Source organism: Urocampus carinirostris, chromosome 20, assembly GCF_059441175.1.
Source record: "Urocampus carinirostris isolate Australia breed hairy pipefish chromosome 20, RoL_Ucar_1.0, whole genome shotgun sequence".
In the NCBI taxonomy this organism is placed as follows: domain Eukaryota; kingdom Metazoa; phylum Chordata; class Actinopteri; order Syngnathiformes; family Syngnathidae; genus Urocampus; species Urocampus carinirostris.
Window position 1 is genome coordinate 17524631 of NC_142368.1, and position 24265 is coordinate 17548895.

The 24265-nt window shown below is 41.6% G+C and overlaps 1 protein-coding gene across 1 annotated transcript in view; it reads left to right on the top strand.

Moving 5' to 3' along the window:
• sipa1l1 (signal-induced proliferation-associated 1 like 1) overlaps window positions 1–24265 on the top strand; it is a 117677-nt gene that overhangs the window by 12522 nt on the left and 80890 nt on the right. The window contains exons 2-4 of the mRNA XM_088325724.1: window positions 16027–17511; window positions 17593–17815; window positions 19920–20050. Coding sequence (XP_088181850.1) covers window positions 16147–17511; window positions 17593–17815; window positions 19920–20050 — 1719 coding nt within the window. The 5' untranslated portion in view covers window positions 16027–16146. The remainder of the gene's footprint in view (window positions 1–16026; window positions 17512–17592; window positions 17816–19919; window positions 20051–24265) is intronic.

Sequence of the window (24265 nt, forward strand, 5' to 3'; positions counted from 1 at the left end):
GTCACTCTTTATCTCTCACTCTTCTTCCTCTGTCTCTCTTCCTCTCCCTATGTCTCTCTCTTTTTATTTATTTCTTTTTTTCTCTCTACGTCACTCTTTCCCCCCTCTCTTCTCTCTCTCTCTCTCTCTCTCTCTCCCAATATTTCTCTCTTTCTCTCCAAACATTGTATTTGACACATTCTCTCTAATTTTCTTTTTTTGCTTTCTTTCTCTCTCTCTCATACTCGCTTTCTTTTTCTTTTTTCACTCTTTATCTCTCACTCTTCTTCCTCTGTCTCTCTTCCTCTCCCTATGTCTCTCTCTTTTTATTTATTTCTTTTTTTCTCTCTACGTCACTCTTTCCCCCCTCTCTTCTCTCTCTCTCTCTCTCCCAATATTTCTCTCTTTCTCTCCAAACATTGTATTTGACACATTCTTTCTAATTTTCTTTTTTTGCTTTCTTTCTCTCTCTCATTCTCGCTTTCTTTTTCTTTTGTCACTCTTTATCTCTCACTCTTCTTCCTCTGTCTCTCTTCCTCTCCCTATGTCTCTCTCTTTTTATTTATTTCTTTTTTTCTCTCTACGTCACTCTTTCCCCCCTCTCTTCTCTCTCTCTCTCTCTCTCTCTCTCCCAATATTTCTCTCTTTCTCTCCAAACATTGTATTTGACACATTCTCTCTAATTTTCTTTTTTTGCTTTCTTTCTCTCTCTCTCTCATACTCGCTTTCTTTTTCTTTTTTCACTCTTTATCTCTCACTCTTCTTCCTCTGTCTCTCTTCCTCTCCCTATGTCTCTCTCTTTTTATTTATTTCTTTTTTTCTCTCTATGTCACTCTTTCCCCCCTCTCTTCTCTCTCTCTCTCTCTCCCAATATTTCTCTCTTTCTCTCCAAACATTGTATTTGACACATTCTCTCTAATTTTCTTTTTTTGCTTTCTTTCTCTCTCTCTCATACTCGCTTTCTTTTTCTTTTTTCACTCTTTATCTCTCACTCTTCTTCCTCTGTCTCTCTTCCTCTCCCTATGTCTCTCTCTTTTTATTTATTTCTTTTTTTCTCTCTACGTCACTCTTTCCCCCCTCTCTTCTCTCTCTCTCTCTCTCTCCCAATATTTCTCTCTTTCTCTCCAAACATTGTATTTGACACATTCTCTCTAATTTTCTTTTTTTGCTTTCTTTCTCTCTCTCTCATACTCGCTTTCTTTTTCTTTTTTCACTCTTTATCTCTCACTCTTCTTCCTCTGTCTCTCTTCCTCTCCCTATGTCTCTCTCTCTCTTTTTATTTATTTCTTTTTTTCTCTCTACGTCACTCTTTCCCCCCTCTCTTCTCTCTCTCTCTCTCTCCCAATATTTCTCTCTTTCTCTCCAAACATTGTATTTGACACATTCTCTCTAATTTTCTTTTTTTGCTTTCTTTCTCTCTCTCTCATACTCGCTTTCTTTTTCTTTTTTCACTCTTTATCTCTCACTCTTCTTCCTCTGTCTCTCTTCCTCTCCCTATGTCTCTCTCTCTTTTTTTATTTATTTCTTTTTTTCTCTCTACGTCACTCTTTCCCCCTCTCTTCTCTCTCTCTCTCTCTCTCTCTCTCTCCCAATATTTCTCTCTTTCTCTCTAAACATTGTTTTTGACACATTCTTGTAACGGTAGGTCTAGGCCTTTCCATGAGTGGCTATTTGGAGACGACCAGTTCATAGCCCTTAAAACATATATTCATGTATTTTACTTTGGTCAATTTTTAGACATTGTGAAAGAGTTTTAGATGTTTGACTTATCTCTCTTTGGGTGGATTTACCTTCGACACTGATTTGAATACACACCGTAAATGGAAACATATTTGCGTTGGGAATTGATTAGCTAACCAATGTGTCAATCATCATTCGAATCGGTTACTACTTGCTGAAGGTATTCGGACCTATTGGAGGCAATATTCACTTTATCAAACCGGTCTGTATTGACTAATGTTGGCTGTCGACCGTGAAAAGAAGCCTGCTATTGGCCGATAGTGGTGTCAATCGAAAGGGACGTAGATAAATACCTTATAGGGAATGATTTCACGAAAATGTTTACTTTTGAAGGGGGGTTTTGGAAAACAATATTTCAAGAAGCAAGGTCCAATGAAGCAGACACCCTTTTAGGCGTATTTTTATTTATGTGTCGGCATTATCGTGAGTTTTGGAATAAATATTTTTCATGGTTTGATTTTATGGATTGTCCTAGATGTAACGAAGCCATTTTCACGGACATTAAAAGAATTTGATGACAGCCAGGGGACGTAATGGTGAATTATGCCGGCTTTATAGTCTCGGGGTATCTTGTTTAGACTGATCATGATGTTTCTGTGATGAGTCTATTTTGAAACAGTATCTTGAATCCCAAGAGTTGAAACTATATTTACCAATGTAGCGTTTACCAAATTGTTCGGATTAGTTATCTGACTCCATTAACCAAACACAAACTTTATTCTCCTAACAATGCATGCTCGTTTTCTTAATTTTAGGGAAACATATTGACAAGAGACAGGCATTTTCACACGGGGGCAGATTTACTTTCTTAATTTATTATTAAGTGAATTCCATCGAATTTTGCCGAATTATTATTGAATTAGTCTAATTAGTTCTCCGATCTGATCCCCCGTCTGTCTCTGCTGTCCCTCTCCGTCTTCCGTGCTCTGTCTGTTTGACACGTCGGGGTATCGGCCCCTTTCATGGACTCCTCCCGTGGGCGTGCTGACTCCCCACCTCATCTGACCGGTTCGTCACGAAGGCCCCCACCTATGGGGTGGGTCAGGTGCCAGCTTCACCACCTCCTCTGGCAGACTTCTCACGTGGCCTCGACCCAGTCGCCACCTCCTCGCCAAAAGACGCCGCCATGTCTGAAGGACTCACAACAAGAAAGCTCATCAGAAAACCTTGTCTCCTTTTCCCGTGTCACCCCTTGTCCTCGTTCTTGTTTTTCTGTATACCGTATTTTCCGCACTATAAGGCGCACCGGGTTATAGGGCGCACCCCCAAAATATTTCTTTGGTCCTATATTTTCCATACATAAGGCGCACCGGATTATAAGGCGCTACAATGGGAACGTCGACAAAACAGTCAGATAGTTCAGTCCCCCTTAACATCCTGAAAGCTTGCAAAGAAGCAAATACGTGTCTCAGACATGTACGGAAACAGTGTCTGTACGATGTCACCAAACAAACATTTCTTAGTTTCCATTTTATTTTTTGCTGGCAACTGTGTGGACAGCAAAGTAAGAATTTTATTGTGCAGGGAAACGGGGTTCTTTACTGTGCATATGACAATAAACACTTTGAATTGAATTGAGTTTCAAAATAGACTCATCACAGAAACATCAAGATCGTTCTAAAACAAGATACCGGGAAAATATAAATCCGCATAGCTCACCTAAGTTCTCTTGCAGCCATCACGTTCAATAATGATACGTAACCATGGTCTTCTTACAACCGTGAGTGAAGTAAATCCAGGAGAGTCAAATATTTACAAATACAGAATAGTAAAAAATGTTTTCTCTATGCCGTAGTTCAACCCAACGTGTGATTCACATTCCATCTTTTTCGGCCAATTGCAGGCTTTGTTTCGCCCCTTTAGCCTATGCGAGCCTGCAAATGATAAAAAGGATCCGCCCCCTTTACCTCCGAATAACTTATAGCCAATAGTGACTGATTCAAATGATGATTGACACATTGGTTAGCCAATGAAACGCCGGTATATAAATCCCAGCATACACCGCGGACTACTTCGGGGGAAAATCGAGTCGGCGGCTGCTTGCTTTAGTTGCAAGACTTTGCGACTTAATATTGATCCATATATAAGGCGCACTGTATTATAAGGCGCATGGTCAGCTTTAAAAAAAATAAAGGCTTTTAGGTGCGCCTTATAGTGCGGAAAATACGGTACATAATTCTGGTCCAGGCCACACTGGCCTTCCCTGTGAAAAACCCCACTGCATTCAACAAATGTAATTTGTGTTATAAATCCCTTATAATCAAATAAATCTAATAAAAAATCCTTCAGGTTCAATGTTTTTTTTTTCTCATGAGTTGAATGTTTTGTGGAAGCATTGATAGACAGCCATCCTTTGCCATCCCGGTGTGCTTCCGGATGAATTGTTCCCCGTGAAAAAAGGGTCCAGTCCTAGTACATGAGATGTGAAACGGCACGTTTTGTTCCAATGAATGCTCTCCAGTACTCGCTAAATGTCCCTCGCCGCTTTCTATTCTCTCTCTCACCTCCTCCTCCTCCATCCAGAAATTCCTCTCTCCTCCCACGCACTCATCCACACATAGAAACAGGCATGAGTCTTTTGGCACATGCTGCTCGGAGAGGTATGAGATACATGGGTGATTAGTACTGGAGAGAGAAGAATTAGATCCTAATTTGAAACACCTTTAGGGTCCTTTCGGGACCTTTAGGGTCCTTTCGGGACCTTTGGCCTATGTGAATTGTATAGATCCGAGGGGAAAATGTTTTGAGGTGAGGTTGGGGGGGGGTACTGTGAGATTTCCCAGAGGTAGTGCGCTTAAATCAAAATCAGTTTAGTTTGTGCTGGGAGGAGTACTAGATTTATGCATAACGCTCATTAGGTTATATCTCATTTTTATTCACGGTACCAGAGACGAATGGTGGACAAATCGGAAAGTCGTGCTGAACGATAGAAATAAATAGCACGACCAGGGAAACAAGTCTGTGGTGCACAGGTGTCAAACAGGCGTCCCGCGGGCCAGATCAGGCCCGCTGAGGGATTGGATCCGGCCCGCGGGACAACAACCAGAGAAGCGCAAGAGAAAAACAAGCTGCAGGTTGAAATATGTCAACTTGATGTTGCCAAAGCCAGGTGCCTCTCACAAAGACACTGTACTTGGATTTATTTATCTCTCTCTCTCTCTTTCTTTCTCTCCCTCTCTCTCTCTCTCTCTCTCTCTTTCTTTTCCACCCCTTTTCTCCCACCCTGTCTCTTTCACTCTCTGTCTCTCTCTTTTTCTCTTCCTTTGTTACTCCTTGTTTCTTTCTCTCTCTGTGTCTTTTTAACTTATTTTGCTCTAATTTCCTTGTTTCCTTTTCTCTCTTTTCTCTTTCTCTCTTCCTACCCTTTGCGCTTTCTTTTCTCTTTTCTCTCCTTCGGCCTTCCATTTCTCTTTGGATTTCTTTCTTCCTCTCCTTTTCTTCCCCCCTCTCTCACGACTTCTCTTTTTATTTCTTTTGTTTCTCACGCTCTCTCCCTCTCTCTCTTTCTCTTTTTTTGTCCTGCCCTATCTCCTTTTCCCTCTCTCTTTCTCTTATTTTTTTATCTAACATGGCGGCGCATGGATACATGCTTGCGGCTCGTCCAGCTAATCTTCTATTTATTGCCGTTCTCTTGTCTTTTTTGCTTTCACTTTTGGACACATGTGTGGCCAAAAACACTTACAGTAGGGACGAACTTATTCGGTTGGGTGGGCGTCTAAATTTCGACTTTTCGGGCACTTTTTATAACGCCTATGATATACCGAGCGAACTTCAAAGAGACCCGGCATCCTTGTGGACAGCTATTCCTCTTAATAAACGACGGCGGCGGCCCCGTAAAGAAAGAAAACAGAAACGTGGTTGCCGTGCAGGTAGATGTGTGAAGCGTGTGAAGTCCAAGCAGCAAGATGGACGCGAGGATGGACGCGAGGATGTAACTAATTCCACCATTCATTCCTCGCCGGACAACCGACGCTTTAAACTCAGCGCTCACGAACGGCCACAACGCCGGGAGCTTTTGAAGATCTCGACAAAGACTACAAAGAGTTCAGCTAAGTCAAATGATTCAGCAAAACTGAAATTTGGTCTGTTAAATATTAGATCGCTTGCTCCAAAAGCTTTACTTGTTGATAACATTATTCGTGATTATAAACTTAACTGTATGGGTCTTTGTGAAACGTGGTTACGCCCGGATGAGCACTTAGCGCTAAATTGTGCCTCTCCCCCAGACTACGAGAGTAGTCATATAGCACGCACGCTGAAAAGAGGTGGTGGTGTTGCGCTAATCTCTGAAAAATCGCTCAAATTTAATACACGTACCTCTAATAATTACAAAACGTTTGAGGCTCTTGTGATGCGGTCCCCTCAATTGTCAATTGATGTAATAACTATCTATCGTGCACCTGGGCCATACACAACTTTCTTAGACGAATTTGCTGAACTTTTGTCTGAACTAGTAACCTATGCAGACAAAATTATAATTATGGGAGACTTTAACATTCATATGAACTCCCCACACAGTTCACTTACTATTGCGTTTAGTTCTCTAATTGATGCATTTGGTTTTACTCAACTGGTTGACTTGCCAACCCATAAAAATGGGAACACGCTAGACTTGATTCTGACTCGAGGAGTTTTAACCTCAAACATTATGGTGCTACCGTGTACTACTGTTATCTCTGATCATTATTTAGTGACATTTGAGGTGCTAACTAAATGTAGAGTTAATAAAGATGAGGGATTTAGCGGACGCAATATAAGCACTGGCACAGTTTCTGAGCTCTTTGAACTCCTTCCTGGAGCAGTTGCGTCCTTTCCTAAATACAATGGCTCGATTGACTCACTCATGAATGAGTTCAATACCACCCTGACTAGTGTGCTGGATTCAATAGCGCCCATAAAACTAAAATCACGTCCTAAAAGACGCACACCTTGGTTTACTGATGAAACTAGAACCCTTAAAAAAGAATGCAGGAAATGGGAGAGAAAATGGCGCGCTACCAAGCTTGAGGTTTTCCATCAAACCTGGTGTGACAGCTTGTTAAAGTATAAAGCGGCCCTTGCCTCTGCAAAATCGGCCTACCTTTCGAAGGTGATTGCGTCTCAAAAGAACAACCCCAAAGCCCTTTTTGACACTGTAGCATCGCTTACAAGGCAACAGCCTATCGCAGACAGTTCGACACACTCTGCTCAGGAGTTAATGGTCTTCTTCACTAAGAAGATTCAATGCATACAGGAAGAAATTGCAAAAGATATTGTTAGTACCACACGTATTAAAGGACTGAAATTTACAGATGCACGACAGGGTGGCTGCCCTGGGAAAATGGCCGGTTTTAGTGAACTGTCACTTGATGATCTCAAACAAGTGGTGAATGCGGCCAAACCGACAACTTGCCAGTTCGACCCGCTCCCAGGTTCACTTATTAAAAGTCTTTTTAGCGTCCTTGGGCCTTCAGTTCTAAATATTATAAATACATCACTCTCCTCAGGTGTAGTTCCAGCAGCTTTTAAGTCCGCCGTTATTAAACCCACACTGAAACGACCCAACCTTGATCCAGAAATATTAAGTAATTACAGACCTGTGTCAAACCTACCTTTCCTCTCTAAAGTACTCGAAAGAGTAGTGGCACAGCAGCTGAATGCTTTCATATCCGAGAATAACCTTTTTGAATCCATGCAATCAGGATTCAGGGCTAACCACTCTACTGAGACAGCTCTGATCAAGGTAACAAATGATCTCCTAATGTCAATGGATTCTGGCGCTTCATCACTTTTGCTGCTGCTGGATCTTAGTGCTGCTTTTGACACAGTGCGCCACAATATCCTACTAGAACGGTTGGAAAAATGGATTGGTCTCTCAGGAGCTGTCCTCTCGTGGTTCAAATCCTACCTCTCAGATAGGACGCACTGTGTTAAATATGGTGAAACGACATCTGAGCCCTTTAATGTTACCTGCGGTGTTCCGCAGGGTTCAGTGCTCGGCCCCCTACTTTTCAACATTTACATGCTTCCATTAGGTGATATTATTCGCAAGTACAATATCAGCTTCCATTGCTATGCAGACGACACTCAACTATATCTTCCGTTGGAGGAATCTTCCACACTAAACTGTGGAAATTTGGAGGCCTGTCTCACTGAGATAAAAGAGTGGATGTCACTCAATTTCTTGCGTCTTAACTCTGAAAAGACTGAAATGTTAGTCATTGGTCCTTCTAAATGCCGGGACTTATTCTCAAAAACTGCTGTGAACATTGACAAATGTCACATCACACAGAGTGACTCAGTTAAAAATTTAGGTGTCATATTTGACCCTGATCTATCCTTTGAGATGCATGTAAAGCAAATTACTAGAACTGCCTTCTTCCATCTTCGCAACATTGCTAAAATCCGTTCAATACTGTCTCAGTCTGATGCGGAAACAATAATTCATGCATTTGTTACCTCCCGTCTCGATTACTGCAATGCACTACTCTCCGGTCTCCCGAAGTCCAGAATCAAGTCTCTTCAGCTAGTACAAAATGCCGCAGCGAGGCTCTTAACCAGGACAAAAAAGTACGATCACATAACACCGATTTTGGCTAACCTGCATTGGCTCCCAGTTAGCCAAAGATGTGACTTCAAAGTTCTCTTAGTATTGTACAAAATCATACATGGACTTGCTCCCTCTTATCTTTCAGATCTGATCTGCCACTATGTCCCGGTCCGAAGCCTACGATCTGAGAGTGCTGGTCTTCTGATGACCCCGAGAGCAAAGAAGTCTTCTGCTGGTTCGAGAGCGTTCTCCATCCGGGCACCGGTGCTGTGGAATGCTCTTCCCCCTGAGATTCGATCTGCAACCTCGGTGGAAATGTTTAAATCTAAACTTAAAACTCACTTCTACTCCATTGCATATGAATAACCTACTCCTCTTGTCGGTTGAAAATAGTTTGTGTAATATAGTGTAACAATCTGTGAAGCCCTTTGAGACTCTTCGTGATACAGGGCTATACAAATAAAAATGACTTGACTTGACTATCTATCTTTTTCTTTCTCTTTAATCTACTAGTCCCCCCCCTCTCTCTCTCTTTCTCTCTTTCCTTTCCACCCCTTTTCTCCCACTCTCTGTGTCTCTCTTTTTCTCTTCCTTTGTTGCTCTTTGTTTTTTTTCTCTCTGTATCTTTTTAACTTCTTTTGCTCGAACTTCCTTTTTTCCTTTTCTCTTTCTCTCTTCCTACCCTTTGCGCTTTCTTTTCTCTTTTCTCTCCTTCTGTCTTTCTATTTCTCTTTGGATTTCTTTCTTCCTCTCCCTTTCTTTTCCCCCTCTCTCACGACTTTTTATCTTTTTTGTTTCTCACACTCTCTCCCTCTCTCTTTCTTTCCTTGTCCCGCCCTCTCTCCTTTTCCCTCCCTCTTTCTCTTATTTCTTTATCTCTTTTTCTTTCTCTTTAAACTACTAGTCCGGCCCCCGACAGAATGTTTGTTCTATCGTGTGGCCCCCAAGTTAAAATGAGTTTGGCACCCCTGCTCTAATAGGTATAGATTTTGGCATGGACAAAGGTGACGTTTTACCATCAATATCTAGCAATCTTTGTTTTATCCTCGCCAATATTGTTTGATAGGGGGGTGCGGGAGGATTTCTTCTTCCAAGGGGGGCCATGACAGATAACGATTCAGAGTCACTGGTGTATTCGACAATGAACGGAACTTTGAAGGACATGAGATAAATAAACCGATTTTTAATTGTTGTGCGTTATACATAATTAAATACAGGACAGTACTTTTCTTACCTTTTTAAGCCCTGACCCATTTTCAGGCCTGTTGAATAAACCTAAGTTGAGGGGAAAGCGGTGGAGGCATTTGAATCGATGCCAAAATGAAAACACATCATTGTAAAAATTTAAAATGTATTTTAAATTAAACATATGAGACAAAAACACCTCTATTCTTATAACTTTATCCTCTGATTTAGTAAATGAATCAATAATATAATAGTAATGATTTGAAATCATATTTATTTGTTTGTTCCTTCGATTTCTAGAATAGAATAGAATATACCTTTATTGTCATTGTTACAAAATGGGTTAACATATTGTGACAACGAAATTGGGCATGACACTCCAGTTTCACACATTCACAGTGAGGTAAAAAACCCAAGAAAATAAAGGAACAGAGAAGATAAGGTTATAAAACAAGGAGGATTTTCTCGACTTACTGTAATTTTTTTCGTGTTTATATATCTCTTCATTTTTGGTCTTTCATGCAATTAACGCTCTAAAAAGAATTTTTTTTTTACTAGAAAGTTGTTATTGCAACATCTGTTCCAGCCTGGTCATCCTGCAAGGAGGATTATCTCATGTGCGGCCCCTTCTCAAGGTGTCTTCATTCTCATGTTGAGGTTTTTGAGTTTTTCCTTGCCCTCATGTAGGTTTCAGATCAGGGGATGGTGTCGTAATAGTCCGTAGTTTGTAATAGTTTGTGCAGTCCTTTGAGACTCCTTGTGATTAAGGGCATCATAAATAAACATGACTTGACTTGACTGAGGTTTTTGAGTTTTCCTTGCCCTCATGTAGGTTTTAGATCAGGGGATGGTGTCATAATAGTCTATAGTTCGCAATAGTCTATAGTCTGCATAGCCATTTGAAACTTCTTGTGATTAAGGGCGTCACAAATAAACATGACTTGACAGAGGTTTTTGAGTTTTCCCTTGCCCTCATGTAGGTCTTAGATCAGGGGATGGTGTCAAAATAGTCTGTAGTTTGCAATAGTCTGTGGTCTGTGCAGCCCTTTGAGACCCCATGTGATTTAGGGCGTCACAAATAAACATGATTTGACTTGAGTTGCAGAGGTTTTTGAGTTTTTCCTTGCCCTCACATAGGTCTTAGATCAGGGGATGGTGTCATAATAGTCTGTAGTTTGCAATAGTCTGTGGTCCGCAAAACCATTTGAAACCTCTTGTGATTGAGGCCTATACAAATAAACATGACTTGACTTGACTGAGGTTTTTGAGTTTTCCTTGCCCTCATGTAGGTTTTAGATCAGGGGATGGTGTCATAATAGTCTATAGTTCGCAATAGTCTATAGTCTGCATAGCCATTTGAAACTTCTTGTGATTAAGGGCGTCACAAATAAACATGACTTGACAGAGGTTTTTGAGTTTTCCCTTGCCCTCATGTAGGTCTTAGATCAGGGGATGGTGTAATAATAGTCTGTAGTTGCAATAATCTGTGCTCCGTACACCCATTTGAGAAAGGGCTATACAAATAAACTTGACTTGACTTGACTAGAAAATCACAATGACCCAGCATCGGTGAGCTATTTTGAGCACAGGTCCCGCGGGCAATACCTTGGAACTTCCTGGTTTAGCTTTTGAAGGTATCACAAATGCAAAAAATAGATGAAATTTCTACTTATAATGCTTCACAAAAAGATGTTTTTCTCAGAAACGAGTATTTTCGAGAAACTTTGGAACTGTTGTTTACAAAGCAGTTCGAAACTAATGAAAGCCGAGGGTCCAAGTTTTCTTTGGATCTTTCCTACATTTATATAGCTACCAAGCTAAGTTTTCGGTAGGCCTTCGAAAATGAGTCAAAAATGGCAAAAATAACAGTTAAGAATAAAGGCGTCTGGTATAGAATGAGTTAATGCTCGCTAGGCGAGCCTTTATGTATCGTTATGAACAGGGTTGGGTAGGGTTACTTTAACTGGATTACTTTCAATGACTTTTGGATGACTCCAATACCAAATATGCTAATAAAAGTCTCTTTACCTGCATCTCTCTCTTTCAATTTTTCTCTCTTTGCTTTTCTTTTCTTTGCTTTCTTTTTCTCTCTCTCATACTCGCTTTTTTTCCCTTTTTTCACTCTTTATCCCTCACTCTTTTCCCTCTCTTTCTCTATATCGCTGTCTCTCTTTCTTTGCATATATTTCTCTCTCTTTTTATTTCTTTCTTTTTCTCTCTCTCTATGTCACTCTCTTTTCTTCATTTCTCCCTGTTTCACTCCACCAATGTGTCAATCGTCATTTGAATCTGTTACTACTGGCTGAAGATATTCGGACCTATTGGCAGGGTTGAGTAGGGTTACTTTAACTGGGATACTTTCAATTACTTTTGGATGACTCAAATACCAAATATGCTAATAAAAGACAAAAGAAACTAAATATGAATAAACTTACAAAATTTTGTGCAGGCTTGGGGAGTAACGGAACACATGGAATGGCAAAAATGATGTTGGCAAGCTGTTTGGATTTATTTTCATTTTGTTTCTGTCGCATTTGATGTTCGTTTTGCCGTAGATCGAAGAGATCAAAGCCAGGAGAGAAAGCTTACCACGTGTTGTGAGTCACAATTGTATTCATATTTAGTTTCTTTTGTCTTTTATTAGCAGGGTTGGGTAGGGTTACTTTAACTTGATTACTTTCAATGACTTTTGGATTACTCCAATGCCAAATATGCTAATAAAAGACAAAAGAAACTAAATATGAATCAAATGATGACTCACAACACGTGGTAAGCTTTCTCTCCTGGCTTTGATCTCTTCGATCTCCGGCAAAACTAACATCAAATGCGACAGAAACAAAATGAAAATAAATCCAAACAGCTTGCCAACATCATTTTTGCCGTTTCGTGTATTCTGTTACTCCCCAAGCCTTAGTCATTTGATTCATATTTAGTTTCTTTTGTCTTTTATTAGCATATTTGGTATTGGAGTAATCCAAAAGTAATTGAAAGTAATCCAGTTAAAGTAACCCTACCCAACCCTGTTTATTAGCATATTTGGTATTGGAGTAATCCAAAAGTCATTGAAAGTAATCCAGTTAAAGTAACCCTACCCTACCCTGGTTATGAATAGCACAGCCCCAAGTGCACAAGCTAGGCCTTCTCTGCGTGCAGCCAAGCTGTTTTCAGCCTTTAATTGCCATTACTTTGCCGCTTCAACGACTGCACTCCGACGATAGCGTCAGTGCTCTGAGGAAAAAAAGAGACGGGTTGAAAAGGACCTAAACTAATTGACTTGACTTACCCTCCTTTTACATCCATGTCGACTGTTCCCACAGGCTGTCTCCTTCTTCTCCGCCCACACGCTCTCCAACCGAGAGAGGAATCAAACCGGCACTCCCCCATTATCTTCCCGCTTATTTACTACATCTGCTGCTTTCTCTCTTCCGGCCGCCGCGTTCCAGATCTTCCGACTATCTGTCCAATTTCTCCAGTCTCGCTATCTCGGCGTGGCCTACTCAAGTTTTCGAGGGCGCATCTTATCTGGATCATCCCTTTTCCTGCTGTAATTTGACAAAAATGCTTGGTGTCCTGCAATGTTCCCTCCAAGCTGCGTGTGTGCGCAATCGCGCACTACCAAGAGCTTTTCCGCGCGCAAGAAAATCGAGCCAGCTCACAGAAATCAGGGCTCGGAATTGCTAATTAAGAAGCGAATTAAGTCAAAGTTACAGTGCATGAAGGTAAAAAGACACGGGTTCCCCTGACGCTGTGTTCTAAATGCGGTATTTGGAAGTCAATGTCGAAGTAGAACGAAGTTGAGTAAAGTCAGGTGAGTTTTTCGAGAACCGGCTTCTTCGGCCCGGCTCACTAAAAAGAACCGTCTCTTTCGGGTCCCAAACGGCTCTTCAGGTTGTTTTTGCTTCTTTAATCCCTACGCGACCAAATATTATGTAAAAATGTGCACAAAATGACTTAAAGGAAGGGGGGGAATAGAACAAAAAAGAAAAAAATACCAAAATGAAAAAGTAGTGAAAAGCTGAGAAAAAAAAGAAACAAAAGGAACAGAAACAAAGGAAAAGTTTAGAAAAAAGCCAGAAAAAAAGAAAAGAAAGAAATGTAGGAAAATAGTAAATAGAGAACAAAAAGAAAAAGTAACAGCTCGGAAAAAATGAACAGAATGTGATTTTTTTTTAAAGGAATTTTAAAAAAAGTAGAAAAAAACACAGAAAAAAGAATAAAAAGTTTGTGTTGTATTCAAAAAATGTCCAATGATATCAAGTGAATCTTGTTGCCAACATTGTACTTCCACTCAAAATGTGATTAAGTACAGTTCTGTATCTTACAACCGACTAAATAAGCCCCCAAAAATGTTAATATAATGCGACAAAATATATCAGGAAATAAAATGAAAAGGATAACTTGTGAAAGAATTGTAAGAACAAACGACGTTTTTAGGCCGTACAACCTTTGCAATAGTACATGAGTCAATTCATTCAAAAGTGATTTTTTTTTTGCATTGCCAGAAACTCAGCAAAATGTAACTTGGTGTCAAGTTTTGGACATGTTGGATAATGATTTAGTTGCCACACTTGGGATTGCTGTTGCTCACTGTTGTTTCAAGCGGTGCTCACTGACTTTGTGTGAACGCTCAGACCCGTAAGGAAAATTAGAGGGAACATTGGTGTCCTGTCAGCTTGGAGCCGTGGTTCACATTGATTTTTTTTCAAAGAGCCCGTTTTTGCCATTTCGACTCATTTTTGAAGGCTTACAGATAATTTAGTTCTGTCGCTGTACAGGCATAGCACATATCAAAAGAAACCTTGACCCTCATCTTTCATTGGAGAGAAAGTTGTCACGGACCAGAAACAGACACAGGACCGAGTAGCGTTCGTTTACTCAGTTTTTATCGTCGCCGGCGACTTTAATCAGGCATGCTTAAGGACTGTACTTCCCTAATTCATTCAACACGTGGACTGAACAACCAGGGGAAACACTGGATCGTGTGTACAGAAATATCAAACATCTAGTTGGATGCGGCCATCTCTGTCTGTCCCTCACCCCCTCATACACCCCCCTCCGGAGGAAAACAAAGCCTGCAACAAGGACAGTACAAACATCTTCTTTGTTCCTCTATCTTCTATCTCCTTTATCTGATTTCTTTATCCTCACTGTAAAATGTGGAACTGGAGTACCACGTCCTATTTCGTTGTCACAATATATTCAACCCATGTTGTAACAAGGACAATAAAGGTGTATTCTATTCTATATTATTTTATTGATAAGAGGGAGAGTAGGGATTGCTTCCACGATCCGATGGTTGACGGACAAGGGTAGCAGGTGGCTGGAAACGCGGAAGTGCCAGCAAGGATGATCGTAGATTTGTAGGAATACTAGTCGTTAGCCGGGACAGGAGAGCAAGAAGGTATCGAGTTCGGAAACAAGGTTGGCAACAGTTGTCAGGCAGGTAGCGGGGCAAAACAGGGCAGAATCAGGTCCAGAAACAGGTCGGCGACAGGTATCAGGCAGAGGAAAACAGGGCAGGAAAAATGTCTGAAAGTGTGAGCTTGCCTAGCTGGGAGCATCGGTTCGCAACGATCTGACGGTGTCCTCCTGAAAGCCGGGGGTTTCAAAAGAGTCTCTTAGCCAATCAGCTGTTGGCCCCTATTGGGCAGTCACAGGTGCCTTGAATCGGCAATCATGACAAAAGTATATTTCTAGCTTTCACTGTTATTTTAGTAAACAACAGTTGAACATTCTTGAAAATACTCGTTTTCTTGAAAACTTCTGAAAAACAGATTTTTGCGAAAGGATGCATTTTAGGCAGAACTTTCTCTTTGGTGGTCTTTTATTGTTATTGCACTTTTGATATCTCCAATATCCAAACCAGGGGTCTCCAAGGTTAACATTAATCCTGATCCATGTAATTATATGAAGACTGCGTGACTATTTTAGTCAGGCTTTTTTTAAATGACCATTATTTTTGTTCAGTCTTGCAATTGCAGATAAAGAATAAATAACACTGTACTATTATACTGTATTTGAGCGCTAAAAGGCATCGTATCCCAATAAATACCAATCACTGAATACACTTTCCCTTGATGGACCAGGACTATGTCAGGTTCAACCCAACACTTGTAACAACAACCTGTATACAAAAAGGACAGAGAGAATTGTTTATGGTTATCTGCAGGGAAGCGAACGGGAGACCGCTTTTTATCACAGTGCCTCCAACTCACTTCGAAGCAGTCTCCCGCCACCCTGCCTTTTATTCAGAAAAAGGTATTTCCTAATTACAAGGTGGTTTCGGATTGCTAAATGCAATTGAAAGTTAAATTTCCAGTCGAAACCAGTTTTCGTGCAAACACTTGGGAAACTTTGCTTGTGAGAACATACTATTTCGTAAGCACAATATTTCAAGCAAACATATAACACACATGAATGATAGTAAAATTGAATAACTTATGTACATTATTCCAACAGACTACTTCTAAAATTGATGGGTAGAATTCGATTGACGTGAGGAGCACCCCTGACATTGTGGGTCCATTGCAGCTTTGACCACTCATTGTTCAAGGGGAGTACTATAGAAAATAAGATTTTCTTTCTCTTTTCAGGTCCAAATGTGTCTGCATCCAGGGTATTCCCTCTTTCTAAGGACAAGATGTTGAACAACATCTAATTTCAGCAAGTCCCCGTTGCTACCTACATCCAATCCCCTGAAATCCAACATCACAATGACCAGTCTCAAGCGTTCCCAGACTGAGCGCTCCGTTGGGGGCTCGGTGCCAGCTACTGATGAGTTCTACACTCGGCGTTTGCGTTTGCCAAATGGAGGGGCGCCTCCGCCCCGCAGTGAGAGCGCACACACTTCATCTTCCCCCGCTGCCGGCACCAACCCCGGAGTCCCTAAGATGGGGGTTCGGGCTCGAGTGGCGGACTGGCCCCCGAGAAAAGACGGAGGAGGAGGGGTTCTCTGGCACATCACTTTGGAAACGGACTCACCGAACTCCACCACCACTAGCTCCTCTGGATCAGGGAGTGGAGATAGAGAGAGAATTATGGGAGGTGGCAGCAGCAGCGGCAGTGGGGGCGTCTCAGCTTCTAGTAATTTGTCAGCCAAGCTGGGGCATCTGATTAGCCCTCAAGACACATCCATGCTCCGCAACATCCAAAATACTCTGAAGAACAAGATGCAAATAAAAGGAAAGGACAACCGTTTTTTATCACCCGATGGCTACCTCGGGTCGCCCCGTAAGGGTATGAAACGCATTCGTCAACGGAGTAACAGTGATATAACAATAAGTGAACTAGACGTGGATGGTAATGAGGGCTGGTCTTTTTCTGGGTGGACTCCCATGCACAGAGAATACGGCAGCACTTCATCCATTGATAAACATGGGGTCTCAGGAGAGAATTTCTTCGACATACTCAAAGGGTATCAGTCATCTGAGGCCCCTGATCAACGGAGTCCTGCGCCAGAAAGGTTAACAGAGCTGCTCACTGTTGCACCTGTGAAACAGACCGCCTTGGATTTGCCTGATGGCTCCCTGGGACCAGCCAGAGGTAGCCCTGCCAGTCGTCTGAAAGAACGGGAAAAACAATTGAAAAGGAGGTCCAAGTCCGAAACTGGCGGAGAGTCCATATTCCGTAAATTGCGCAGCGTGAAGGTAGAGGGTGACACTCCACGAGCGGTGTCCGACGCTGAGGACGGAGGCAGAGTGGATGAGAGTTTACCCCCTCCTAAACTTTGGATGTGCCAGAAAGGCTTTGCCCATTATGATGTTAATTCAATCCTGTTTGACCTTAATGAAGTCATCCAAAGCAGGCAGTCAGGAGCCAAACGCAAGAACACCACGACCGGTGCCTCAGCTGCTGCTGCTGCTTCTGCTTCTTCGTCCCTGTTCTCTAGTCAAAGCTTAGGGTATGGATCGCCTTGTGGCTCGCAAGAAGAACTGAGCAAGGAAGGCGTGGGAGGACATGGACCCAACCAGGCCTTAGACCCGGGTGACGACAAGAGCAACGACCTTGTTCTCAGCTGCCCTTGTTTCAGGAATGAAATTGGAGGAGAGGAGGAAAGGAACATAGCTCCTTCAAAACAGGTACGATTGTGGTCACCTCATAGATATTTCTGACAATTTGGTGGAGAAACCCCTATAGTTCTTTGTCTTGGTGCTTTTTAGCAGGGCAGTATTGGAAGTGGCGGAAACTCGAGCAATTCTAGTAGCAGCCCGGAGGAAGGACCATTGGAGGCCACGCTCACGAGTCGTTTTACCAATGCTGGTGTTGCGGTACTGGAGGCCATGAAAGATGGCCAGAGTCAGCATGCTGACCGGTCCAAGAGATACATTGTGGAACATGTGGACCTCGGAGCCTATTACTATCGAACATACTTTTATCTCAGAGGTAAAGCATTTGTTTATTTGTATAGAATACAAACTAGGGTTAAGCCTCCGTCAGTCCTTCATTTTCCTTGAACCTATGTCTGCCCAGTTCCATACTACGTTAGAGAAGCTTCCACTTGGTGAACCCGAGGGTAATCTTAGGACCACAGTACTGTGTGTGCATGTCCCCATTTAAAAAAAAAACTCTTCCACAGTGCCGCAGTGTTACTAAATGTAGAAGTATTTTATGCATTCCTGATTTTATGTATCGCATTTCTGGTCTTTCATGCGCACCGGATTTTACGGCGCACTTGCAAATTTCCGTAAAAGTTTGTGTCTTTAGGTGCGCCTTATAGTCCAGAAATACTGTATTTTCTCAGGTGAGGGATAAGGCGTTCATGATATTACACCATATTATTACTTTTTCTTAAAACGCTGTTGCCATGGCAACACAATTTTTTTGCCAGGAAAACAGATAAGTGAGACTGGGCTATGAGCTTTACGAGAACCGCATTAGCCACTACACAAATTCATTGAGATTTTTCCTTCATCTAAGTCGTTCATCTACAAAATTAGATATTCTTTTTTATGTACCGTATGTTCCGCACTACAAGGCGCACCTAAAAGCCTTTATTTTTTTTCAAAAGCTGACCATGCGCCTTATAATACAGTGCGCCTTATATATGGATCAATATTAAGTCGCAAAGTCTTGCAATCTAAGGCAAGCAGCCGCCGACTCGATTTTCCCCCGAAGGCGAAGTCGTCCGCGGTGTATGCTGGGATTTATATACCGGCGTTTCATTTCCTAACCAATGTGTCAATCATCATTTGAATCAGTCACTATTGGCTAAAGTTATTCGGAGGTAAAGAGGGCGGATCCTTTTTATTATTTACAGGCCCGAATAGGCTAAAGCGGCGAAACAAAGCCTGCGATTGGCCGAAAAAGATGAACGTGAATCACACGTTGGGTTGCACTACGGCATAGAGAAAACATTTTTTACTATTCTGTATTTGTAAATATTTTTCTCTCCTGGATTTACTACACTCACGGTTGTAAGAAGACCATGGTTACGTATCATTATTAAATGTGATGGCTGCAAGAGAACTTAGGTGAGCTATGCGGATTTATATTTTCCCGGTATCTTGTTTTAGAACGATCTTGATGTTTCTGTGATGAGTCTATTTTTAAACTCAATTCAATTCAAAGTGTTTATTTACAGTAAAGAACCCCGTTTCCCTGCACAATAAAATTCTTACTTTGCTGTCCACACAGTTGCCAGCAAAAAATAAAATGGAAACTAAGAAATGTTTGGCATTTCTTGAATCCCAAGACTTTAACCTTCCGAATGATATTTGGAACGATGCATTTGAGTGACTTGTTGACATCGTACAGACACTGTTTCCGTACATGTCTGAGACACGTATTTGCTTCTTTGCAAGCTTTGGGAATGTTAAGGGGGTAATAAGTTGGACTGAACTATCTGACTGTTTTGTCGACGTTCTCATTGTAGCGCCTTTTAATCTGTTGCGCCTTATGTATGGAAAATATAGGACCAAAAACTATTCTTTGGGGGTGCGCCCTATAACCTGGTGCGCCTTACAGTGCGGAAAATACAGTATCTCAGTTTTTATTGTCAACCGTGAACACTTAGGCTCCCTGGCACCTTTTCAAAAATGTTTGATAATGGAAAATGATATGGTTTCTGTATGAGGACAAACATTTGTAAGTTTTTCCAATGAATATAGATGTATAAATATACAGTATATATATAACACTATGTGTTGCCTTCCTTGCAAAGCTTCTATAAAGCTTTTAATTTTTTGCAGTTCCAAACATGTTTTGTTTTTTGGTCTAATATGGCTCTTTGAACATTTTGGGTTGCCAACCCCTGGACTAGATTAACGGTGACATTTTTTGGGGTTGTGCAATAAAAGTCTGAAAAAAAAAATACACAATTTCCTATGCATGATACAATAATGTGTGAAGATCATCCCAGGGACCATAGAAAACCTTCTCATGGGCCACAGCGGGCCCGCGGGCTTTGGCTTTGACATATGTGCTTTAATACTATGACAAATTCAAATCTGAAAATCCACATTCTGCATTTATTCTCTACCTTGTGTAGAACACTGGAACTACTTGGGGCTGGATGAGAACTTGGGCCCAGTAGCGGTGAGTCTCAGAAGGGAGAAGCTGGAGGAACACAAGGAGCATGGGCAGCAGTACAACTACAGGATCATATTTCGAACGAGTGAGGTAAATGGAGATAAAAGTGTTACATTTTTTTGCCTGGATTTTCACTCTTTTATGCTTTAAGATTGAAATTAGTAATACATGAATCCACCATTTTAGGCTGCCTATGAGGCAGGAGCAGGCGGATCGATCCATATATCGAAATAATCCGTTCTAATCGGGTACTCGGATTAGGCCGATACTAGAGTCCTGGGATCGATACTTCCCCCTCCTCAAATTCTCTCAAAGCGCCGCTTATCTACTCAGATGGCGAATAACTCTCTCTCGTCCAGCCCCCTCTGCTCTTGTGACTCTTTGTCCGAACAAGAGACTGGCAGGCACACCTTTTAGGCCCTTTTACGACCTGGCCACTGATCCGCCCACCCCTACCAGAAGCTAGAAATTACCGCGGAAAACAGGAAGGACAGGGGGGCGTAGTTCGCTACTGTGGCAACAGCACAAATTTACATACAGAGAAAAAAATAGCTATTTGAACACCTTATTAACATTCATTCCTCAGGTGTTCAAATACTTATTTGCAGCTATATCACACAAATAAATTGTAAAAAAAAACATGCATTGTAATTTTCTGGATTTTTCTTTTTAGTTTATCTCTCTCAATAGGGACATGGACCTACGATGGAAATTTCAGACCCCTCCATGATTTCTAAGTGGGAGAAATAGAAAAATAACAGGGTGTTCAAATACTTGTTTGCAGCTATGTCACACAAATAAATCGTAAAAAAAATATGCATTGTAATTTTCTGGATTTTTCTTTTTAGTTTATCTCTCTCAAAGGGGACATGGACCTACGATGGAAATTTCAGGCCCCTCCATGATTTCTAAGTGGGAGAAATAGAAAAATAACAGGGTGTTCAAATACTTATTTGCAGCTATATCACACAAATAAATCGTGAAAAAAAACATGCATTGTAATTTTCTGGATTTTTCTTTTTAGTTTATCCCTCCTAAAGTGGACGTGGACCTACGATGGAAATTTCAGACCCTTCATGATTTCTAAGTGGGAGAAATAGCAATATAGCAGGGTGTTCAAATACTTATTTTCTTCACTGTAAATACATGGAAAAAAACCTTTCCCTACAGAGAGCAACAAACTGTAACCAAGAAATGTAAACATGTTACTGTTCCTAATCAAAAACCTGTAGCGCTGTTGTCACTATGGTAACATAGGCAAAAGTACACGAGCAGATACACGAGCAGATATTACCAGACGGGGTCGATACCGGGCAGGGTGGGACAGACAGGATGGATACCAGATACACGAGCAGATACCGAGCAGACTGGGTCGATACCGGACAGGACAGGACAGCCAGGATCGATACCAGAAACTGGAGACTGGAGTCAGATATCAGACAGGATGAGACAGACGGGATCGATACCGAATACTGGAGACTGGCACAGGACATCAAACAGGATGAGACAGGCGGAATCGATCCGGATACTGGAGACTGCAGAAAGATATCAGACAGGACGAGACAGACGGGATCGATACCAGTCACTGGAGACTGGAGTCAAATATCAAACGGGGCGAGATAGATGGGATCGATACCAGACACTGGAGACTGGAGTCAGACATCAAACAGGGCGAGATAGAGGGGATCGTTACCGGATACTGGAGACTGGCACAGGACATCAGACAAGATGAGACAGGCGGAATCAATCTGGATACTGGAGACTGTACCAAGATATCAGACAGGGCGAGATAGACGGGATCGATACCCGATACTGGAGACTGTAGTCAGATATCAAACAGGGCGAGATAGATGGGATCGATACCCGATACTGGCGACTGGAGTCAGATATCAGACAGGACAAGACAGACGGGATCGATACCGGATACTGGAGACTGGCACAGGACATCGGACAGGATAAGACAGGCTGAATCGATCCGGATACTGGAGACTGTAGCAAGATATCAGGCAGAACGAGACAGACAGGATCGATACCAGACACTGGAGACTGTAGTCAGATATCAAACAGGGCGAGATAGACGGGATCGATACCCGATATTGGCGACTGTAGTCAGATATCAAACAGGGCGAGATAGACGGGATCGATACCTGATACTGGCGACTGGAGTCAAATATCAAACAGGACAAGATAGAAGGAATCGATCTTGGACAGGATTCAAAAGCAGGATACCGGACAGAGTCAAAACAAACGTCTTGCCGGTGCAGAGGTTCGTTGACGGACTGACAAGGGATGAGTGAGAGCACTGAGCTTAAATAGGAGAGAAGCCAATCAACGAGCCGCAGCAGGCCCCAAACGGACGGGGCCAAGTGTGGGCAATGGGCAACCGTGACATGTACTCTTCAACAGTATGATGAATAAAATACTTTAAAGGAAACTAAATATTTGTAATACAACTGTTTCAGTTCAAAAGTTAATTGGGTCAAACCAAAAAAGCAGCAATGTAACAAAAATACAAAATATTGTGTAACAATGTCAACATCAGAACTAAAATACCGTATTTTCTGGGCTATAAAAAGCACCCAAAACCCAATTTTCTTTGCCAGAGATTTAAAAGTGGGCATTGTAATCCGGTGCAGTTGGAAGTACGGTAAATACACAATTTTTTTTTACCTTTTTTGGGGCGGCAGTAGCTCAGGAGGTAGAGCGATCGTTTTAGGATTAAGGGATCCCAGTTCGAATCCCGGCTTGTCCTTGGGTAAGACACTGAACCCGCAACACCCCCAATAAGGAGGTTAGCGCCTTACATGGCTGCTATTGGGAAATGTGAAGCACAATGTAAAGCGCTTTGGGAAGTCATTGACTTGAAAAGCTCTGTATAAATGCAGATCATTTCATTTCATCACCTACAGTACCTTTATGAATTCATTAATTCATTTTAGTTTTTAAACCAGGTTCCCTAATACTTATGTCCTAAGAAATATGTTTTTATCCTTTGTTTTTATTTAATGGGCCTTCTAGTTTGATGATTTCTTCTCGAAGACACCCCTCATAATTGAGAGCGTCTTTTAGTCCGGAAAATACAGTATCTCTCAAGTCTTAATATTTCGAAAATGATATCAGTAGTGCAAATAAAGTGTAACTACGATCAGATTGAATTTGAAAGTTCTAATGTATGTATAATCTTATAATAATTATAATAATAATTTCCTTTGTATTGTCATTCTTTGTAACAATGTACCCAGAACGAAATGTCGATACACCTGACCCGTTGTAGCGAGCCGATGCAGCCGCAGCCAACAGAGGGCGCCGCCATTTTACCAATGTTATAAGTCTTAGGTATGACTCGGCCGAGGCGCGAACCAGCGACCTCCCAGTCTCAAAGCGGGCGCCCTACCATCTAGGCTATGACACACTAACAACATTATTATAGTAATAGAGAAAAGTTTGTATCGATTTTAAGACAATAAAGATCCGCTCCAAGTCATTGCGCGGTATCTATAATATCGCTATTTGGATCGATCCGCCCACCGTTATCTTGAGACTCTCTTAAGGAAGTCTCCAGGGAAGATGATGATCCATGCATGCATGTGTTACTCCTGTTGCCTGCCCTTAGGCTTTATACTATTTGCTATTTTCAGTTCTTAGATAAATATATTAATGTTGTGTCTGTTTGGGAGTGAGTGGAATGCCTATAATATGCTGAATCCTGATCTCTCTCTTCAGTTGGTGTTCCTCTTAAAATTTAGGAAGAGCTGCTCACCTCAATCTATTCTCATCATGTATACAATGCTAAATCCGACAAAGATGTATCAGGGATTATAGTGTTTTAAAAAAAAATGACAATGAGTAAAATAAAATAAAGTCAAGTCATGTTTATTTGTGACGCCTTTAATCACAAGGAGTCTCAAAGAGCTGCACAGCAACTACAGACTATTACTGCACCATCCCCTGATCTAAGACCTACATGAGGGCAAGGAGAAACTCAAAAACCTCAGTCAAGTCATGCTTATTTGTAAAGCCCTTAATCACAAGGAGTCTCCCAGGGCTGCATAGACCACAGCCTATTGCAAACCACAGGCCATTATTACACCATCCCCTGATCTAAGACCTACATGAGGGCAAGGAAAAACTCAAAAACATCAGTCAAGGAAAGTCATGTTTTTTGTGGCGACCTTAATCACAAGGAGCCTCAAATGGCTGCACAGACCACAGAGTACTGCAAACTACAGACTATTACTATATCATCCCCTAATCTAAGACCTACATGAGGGTAAGGAGAAACTCAAAAACCTCAGTGAAGTCATG